We start from the raw sequence: 7,144 nt of genomic DNA on the forward strand, positions 1-7,144 counted from the left end.
TGACCGAAAAGATCTATATAATATAAAAGGAAATACTTTAAACACTTTAAAAACATGTTTTTTACTTATATGTAATTTTTACAATCTTACAATTTATATTTCTTATTCTTTTTTTTTTTTATCGTTTTCTAATATGAAATACGCATGTTAAAGTTTATTAATTCTTATAAATAACATACCGTTTTTTATTTTATCTTATTTTTCTTATATTATTGCTTACATGTGATTTCTTTTGATTATAACAATTAAAACTGAGATTCATCTTGGGCTCTGTGTGAAGTCTTTAAACTAATGAATTCTTTTGATTATGTTGTATTTTATTTATTATTATTTTGAGTTTTTTTAGTTTTATTTTATGCTTTAATCTGTATGATTTGGAAGCATATTGTTATAGTAATTTCTTTATTAGACAAAAAACGCCAGAAACGGAAAGAACAGCAATTTACAAGTTCAACAGCAACAGCAATAGCCAAGACGCGGCAACGCGTCTTAACCCTCTTCTACATAAGACGCAGACGCAGGTCGCAGATCTTGAGGAATTGACCAATTCCGTTAGTCGATTGGCTGATTTGACAAACGTAAATCGTCAATTCCGCGAGATCTGCGTCCTGCGACCTGCGTCTGCGTATTATGTAGAATGGCCTTTACGCGCAACGCGATAGCCAATCATCGTCTTGCTCTTACAGAAAAGCAACGTATTTTCCATAAGAGCAAAATCTGCCGGCGTCCCATAAGCTGAGATTTCTTTCGCTGCGTTTTTTTTTTTCGCGCGATCAAAAATCCGATTGACTATCGAACCAAGTTCTACAGACAAAATTCTATCTCATCAATCAATCGATACGCTGTATAAAAAGTTTTTTGTCGTACATACGTAAAGCCTGTTCTACATTGATCGCAAACGCAAGGAACAGGTCTGGTAGAATCGACCAATCAGTATTGATCAAATCAGCCAATTGACCAGCGTGATTGGTCAATTCTACGAGATCTGTTCCTCGCGTTTGCGCTTGCGTTCAATGTAGAACGGGCTTAATTCGCGTGCCCGACAACTTTCGACGCGGTGCGCGTGCGTGAAAAACAAATCAGCCCGTTCGAGACGCCCTCTGGTGCGAGAATGTTGCGGCGACGCGCACCGATGTGAATCGCCATCAGTCAAAATGTTCAGAGAGATCGCGGCGTTCGCTCGCGTACATGTGTGTGCGTGTGTATGCGCTCGTTAATTAAAAATGTTTGTTTACAGTTGATAATCGTACTGATAAAATTAAACATGATGGATTACGAATTTAAGATGAAAACGCAGAAAGACCGGACCAAGGTCGAGGATCTGTTCGAATTTGAGGGATGTAAGGTCGGAAGAGGCACTTACGGCCATGTATACAAAGCACGTAGAAAAGAAGGGTTAGTGTCCCCTAACCTAACCTACCTACCTACCCACCTACTCCACCTCAAATCGCCGTGAAAAATTTTTTTCGAATTTCGTCCCCTTCGAATTTGTTTCCGTTCGATGATTTATTTAACTGTACGCACTTCTTTTCCGAGTTTCGCAAAATGTTTTCGTTCCGCTCCGGAATTTTTCGAATGCGAAATTTTTATTTAGCATAAAACCTTTTAATTAAATTTGCAACCACGTCTGACAGCACTTTGCTATCTTTATTCCATCGATCGTCGTTTATTTAACGCTTGTCGAACCACAGTTTACGTTTCGTATTATATTTCTTAATTGTTTTTTTTTTTTTTTTTTTTATCTTGCGCTTTTATTTAACGCGTTTTAATACGGCTCTTTAATTCTCTCTGGAGTTTGTCTTATTCGTCTAACGCGAATAAATTGTCATAACCCACTGCTGTTGTCGGATTGACAATCTCAAAATTGTGAATCAATCGCTAAATGCGTGTTGCACAAGCACAAACATTTGAATGAAAATTATTTTAATATATTTATATCTTATGATCGATATTTATTTTTCAAGAATATATTGGACAAGGAAACATTAATTTAAAATACAAATATTTATATTAATAAAGAAACTTAAGGCTCTCTTTTGAAGTAACAACTAAGAAATGAATAAGAACAAGATCATACGAGCCGCTTTGCAAGATGTTATGCTGAAATGTTCTATTATATATATGTATACATATATATATATGTTCACATGTAAATTTTAAGAACTGAAATTTCAATTCTTAAAAATGTAAAAATGTGTAAAAATTTACATGTGAACATATATATATATATGTATACATATATATATATGTTCACATGTAAATTTTAAGAACTGAAATTTCAATTCTTAAAAATGTAAAAATGTGTAAAAATTTACATGTGAACATATATATATATATGTATACATATATATAATAGAACATTTCAGCATAACATCTTGCAAAGCGGCTCGTATGATCTTGTTCCTATTCATTTCTTAGTTGTTACAAATATTTAATTAATATAGCGCTAACTTTTATGTTATTTATATTTTTACAAGTCTTGTGTACTTACACAAACTGTCTCTTTTCCATCTCTCTTTCTCTCTTTTCTATATCTCACATATCTAATATGTGTATAAATGTTGTTGAACACATAGCGTGCCCGATAGCGAATTAAAATCTCGGCCTGATACAAAAGACTTTGGCCTTAAACAAATAGAGGGTACAGGACTCTCTATGTCCGCGTGTCGAGAAATTGCTGTAAGTTTGTTTCATTTTTTATTTAAAAAAGAAAAACGAATATGAAAAAAAAAACTTGGTTTTGTCTGCAATTTTGTGATGAAAATTTTTTTGACCGTGCTACATTGCAGTTACTCAGGGAATTGAAGCATGTCAATGTTATTACTCTTATTCGTGTTTTTCTTTCACACAATGACCGTAAGGTGTGGTTGCTGTTTGACTTCGCCGAGCATGACTTATGGGTACGTCTGTATATTGAAAGAAGGAAGTTTTATGTATTCTGGATCAACAATTTCAATTATCTTGTTGCAATTATACGATATTGCGTGTTGTTTGCAGCACATAATTAAGTTTCACAGAGCAGCGAAAGCTAATAAAAAACCAGTAATGGTACCCAAAGGCATGGTCAAATCTTTGTTGTATCAAATTTTAGATGGTATTCATTATTTACATTCCAACTGGGTTCTTCACAGAGATCTGGTAAATATTGTAATTTGCATTCCAGACACACATTGTTTTTTTTTTGTGTGTGTTTTCAAGCGGTACAAATGAAACAACAAGAGATCTCTCTCTCTGTCTCTTTTTCTTGTTTTAGAAACCGGCAAATATTTTAGTAATGGGTGAAGGAAATGAGCGGGGACGTGTAAAAATTGCGGACATGGGGTTTGCTAGATTATTTAATGCTCCTCTGAAACCGTTAGCGGATCTAGATCCCGTCGTGGTCACATTTTGGTACAGAGCTCCGGAATTACTTTTAGGTGCCAGACATTACACTAAAGCCATAGGTCAGTTGTGTGTTGTTGCTCATGCAACTGTGTATTTTTTTTTTTTTTTTAGCTCGAACGAATTGAATACACGTTTTTCTTTTCTTAATTTCACATTGCAGACATATGGGCTATTGGCTGCATCTTCGCGGAACTTTTAACGTCCGAACCTATATTTCATTGCAGACAAGAAGACATCAAAACCAGTAATCCGTATCATCACGATCAGCTGGATAGGTAAAAGCGCCGGGGTGCAATTTCGTCAAATTTCGTTTGCGTGGTACAAAAAAAAAAAAAACAACGAGGTTAATTTATTTTTAGGATATTCAATGTGATGGGATTTCCGTTGGAAAAAGATTGGGAGGATATTAAAAAAATGCCGGAGCACCCTACGTTGCTAAAGGATTTCAAAAGATCTAAGTAAGTCGTGAGAAAATAGAAAAAACGTGAAACTCCCAGCGTTATTATTATTTTTTTTTTTTGTGAAATCTCTAAACGTTAAATATTTTATTTTCAGTTACGCAAACTGTTCGCTTACGAAATATATGGATCGGCATAAAATCAAACCCGACAGCAAGGCATTTAATTTGGTATGAGACAAGAGATATGTAACTCAACAAAGAACGCACGATACGACTTTTTTTTTTTAATTATGCGTTATTGTTTTAGTTGCAAAAACTGCTGATGATGGATCCGAACAAGCGTATTACATCGGAGCATTCGATGCAAGATGCTTACTTTCAAGAGGAGCCACTGCCAACACAGGAGTATGTGAATCCATTGATATGTAATTTTTTTTTTTGTTTTGTTTTGTTTTGTTTTTTATTAACAATCTCGCTAAATTGTATTTATATATCTGATGTGGTGATGTATATCTCAGCATATTCGCCGGGTGCCCTATTCCTTATCCCAAGAGAGATTTCCTCACGGATGACGATACTGAGGAAAAGACTGAAAATAAAGCGAGACAAAATCAACAACAAACGGTAACTAACTTTCGGAATTACGGTAGAAACGGATGTGTCCGATAATTTTGCATTGGTTTAAGCCGCAACTACTATAATAAGATTACACACAAATCTAGTCTGTAATATCGAAATAAGTATTGTTTACTTCGTACAATTATTTTTTGCATCTTTTTTTTTTTGTAAAAACTATACGATTGTTTAACGGCCTTTGGTGTAATAGCCGCAGTGGCAAGGCGAGAATGAGAAGCCCCCACTTTGCCGCTATATGGTAGTTGAGGATTGAACTTTATTTTTGAACGTCGCGCGCCATGTGTCGCTCATCCGAAGTATTCGTGAAAATTAGCAACAGCAGAATCAACAGCAGCAAGGTAACGGCGATCACAATCACGGACAGAACGCGAAACGGGTCAGATTGAACGGGCCGCAGGGCGCACCGGAGTTTCATCAACATCACAGCCACGCAATGACTCATCAGCAACCGCCGGGGATGGTCTACTCGACGGCCCCGCCGACGCAGCCGTCGAACTTTCATCAACGTTTCTGAATCTTCGGAATTTTATTTTTAAATCAGATCGGATCAAGTTGAACGCTTGAAGCTGTAACTTATACATTGATGTAATTCATTGATTCAGAGAAGTTCTCAGTGATGATTCATGTAATATTCCGTACGGTATGATATAAAAAATATAACTTTATTTAGTATGGATAAAAATATAACTTTATTTAGTATGGATAAAAATATAAACTTTTTATATTCATACACACACATGCGCGGGAAGAAAGTTCTTTCTCGTTCTTTTTTTTTTGTCTGTTTCTTTTATATCTGTTGCTGTATAACTAATCCCGACGGTCAATTTTCCCGAGCAAATTTCTCTCGATTTTTTAAGAGCGAGGCAATATGTCACAACAGTCGCGGAAAAAGATTTGATGACGAAGAAAGAAAAGGACTCTCACGTGTGTGTTAGGAGGGGGAGGCAATAAGATCGGAGTTGCCGATCGAATAACCGAGAAGAGGGAAAGGGGATCTATCGCGCACGCGCATAACGAAACGAATCGCGCGTGCGATCACGTTGGACGAGACATCGTCGCGGCGTCGCGAGCTCCTGAAACGCAGTTTCCGCCACTCGTTGCTCGGCGAAAAAAGTGCGTGCGCGCGTGCCGCTCCGGGATCCGATTCGCGCTCGGGATGTCAGTCACGCGGTACGGGATCGTGAGACGTGTCGCGTTGGTCCGATGAAGAGAACAAAACAGGTGAGAGAGGCCTCCGATCGCATTTGCGCTCGTTTAATTACATTTTTTTTTTTTTTTTTTTACAGTTTTTTAATTTTTTTTTTTTCACTAAGGAGCAAAAGCGTCTTTTTTATTTTTTATTTCGTAGGTAGGTTTTTTGTTTTCCTTTCTGGTTTCGAAATCTCGTCGATTGAAATTTGTTTTTGGAAAACAAATGTAAATTGAAATAAAATCTTGTTTATTTATTATTGCGATTGCGTGTCTCGAACAAAAAATTTGTTTCGCACATTTCTATTGGCAATTGTATAAAAAGTGATTTTCAAATGCGTTCAATGTAACGCAACAAATTGTACGATATCTGATTTTAACGCGATCAAAATACCGAGTGGTTCCGCCGCATTTATATCGCTAATCTAGACATTCACGCGCAAAATTTTTCTCGATTCTCATTCAACGCGAAACGTTTCATTTGCATGTCATTTTCAATGCGGTCTTTTATGCCGAATAAGCGAGAGATATCGCGCTTGTATTGACGCGTTAAAAAAAAAAAAAAAAAAGAACGACACGATACGAAGGGCAGGAATTATATATGCCCGACTCTCGTTCGGTTCGTTGCGAGATTCACGCGCGGAGACTTCAATGCCTTCATCCGCACAACGGACGTGTCTATATATATGTATATATATATATATATACATATATATCTCTCTCTTTCCCTCCCGTTCGAATTTTGCATTTTCCTCCGCGCCGCGCAACGCGCGAACATAATTGAACAGGATTGTTCGGTGTGCGAGCTACACGCGAGTTGTTGTACACAGGTGCGGTCTTTCTAAACGATATATGAGAGATTAGTGTGTTGACGCAGTTTTATTCGCGAGCACGGTATATAGGGCCGCGCGATCTCAGACCAATCGGATATGTATCTACAATAATTGGACTTCGCGCTCGTAATGAGCTTTGTGTGAAGCTAAATACCAGCTATTGAGATTTAAATTCTATCTTACAGAGTGTTTAACCATATCCACGTTACTCGGGATTTCAATTTGTACACGACATTTCCTGTGCACCGAAAAAATTTGTATTCTTTTGTTTCGAGGAGAGATATCCCACTTACTTTAAGTATATTTTATACTAAAATAAAGGCGCCAAGAAGAGTTTCTTATTTTAAGAGGAAAATTTTCTAAATAGTATAATATTGATAAGAATATATATTGATTAGAATATAAAAAGCCTCTATAGAAAACCATATATATCTCACTATCGAAAAAGACTATATTCTTAAATTAAGAATATATTCTTAAATTAAGAATATATTCTTAAATAAAGAATATATTCTCTTAATTTCAGAAGAATATCATCTATAAAATCTTTAAGAAGATTTTTTAAGTATAAAATCTTTTACTTACAAGAATATAATTTTTTCGGTGTATATATATATATATACACGTACACCGAAAAAATTGTATTCTTGTTTTGAGGATATCCCACTCACTTTAAGTATATTTTATACTAAAATAGGCGCCA

The 7,144-nt window shown here is 35.9% G+C and overlaps 1 protein-coding gene across 1 annotated transcript; it reads left to right on the forward strand.

Annotated features, from left to right (window-relative positions):
- Positions 1–1,122: 1,122 nt before the first annotated feature.
- On the forward strand, positions 1,123–5,081 carry LOC109859946 (cyclin-dependent kinase 8). Its single transcript, XM_020438700.1, has 11 exons — positions 1,123–1,395; positions 2,577–2,679; positions 2,790–2,900; positions 2,998–3,138; positions 3,254–3,443; positions 3,545–3,659; positions 3,744–3,842; positions 3,940–4,012; positions 4,092–4,189; positions 4,303–4,408; positions 4,734–5,081. The coding sequence occupies exons 1-11, from the start codon at positions 1,205–1,207 to the stop codon at positions 4,932–4,934; spliced, it is 1,428 nt and encodes a 475-aa protein (XP_020294289.1). The 5' UTR covers positions 1,123–1,204; the 3' UTR covers positions 4,935–5,081.
- Positions 5,082–7,144: the final 2,063 nt, after the last annotated feature.

Source organism: Pseudomyrmex gracilis, unplaced genomic scaffold, assembly GCF_002006095.1.
Source record: "Pseudomyrmex gracilis isolate BER0280 unplaced genomic scaffold, ASM200609v1 scaffold_306, whole genome shotgun sequence".
In the NCBI taxonomy this organism is placed as follows: Eukaryota; Metazoa; Arthropoda; class Insecta; order Hymenoptera; family Formicidae; genus Pseudomyrmex; species Pseudomyrmex gracilis.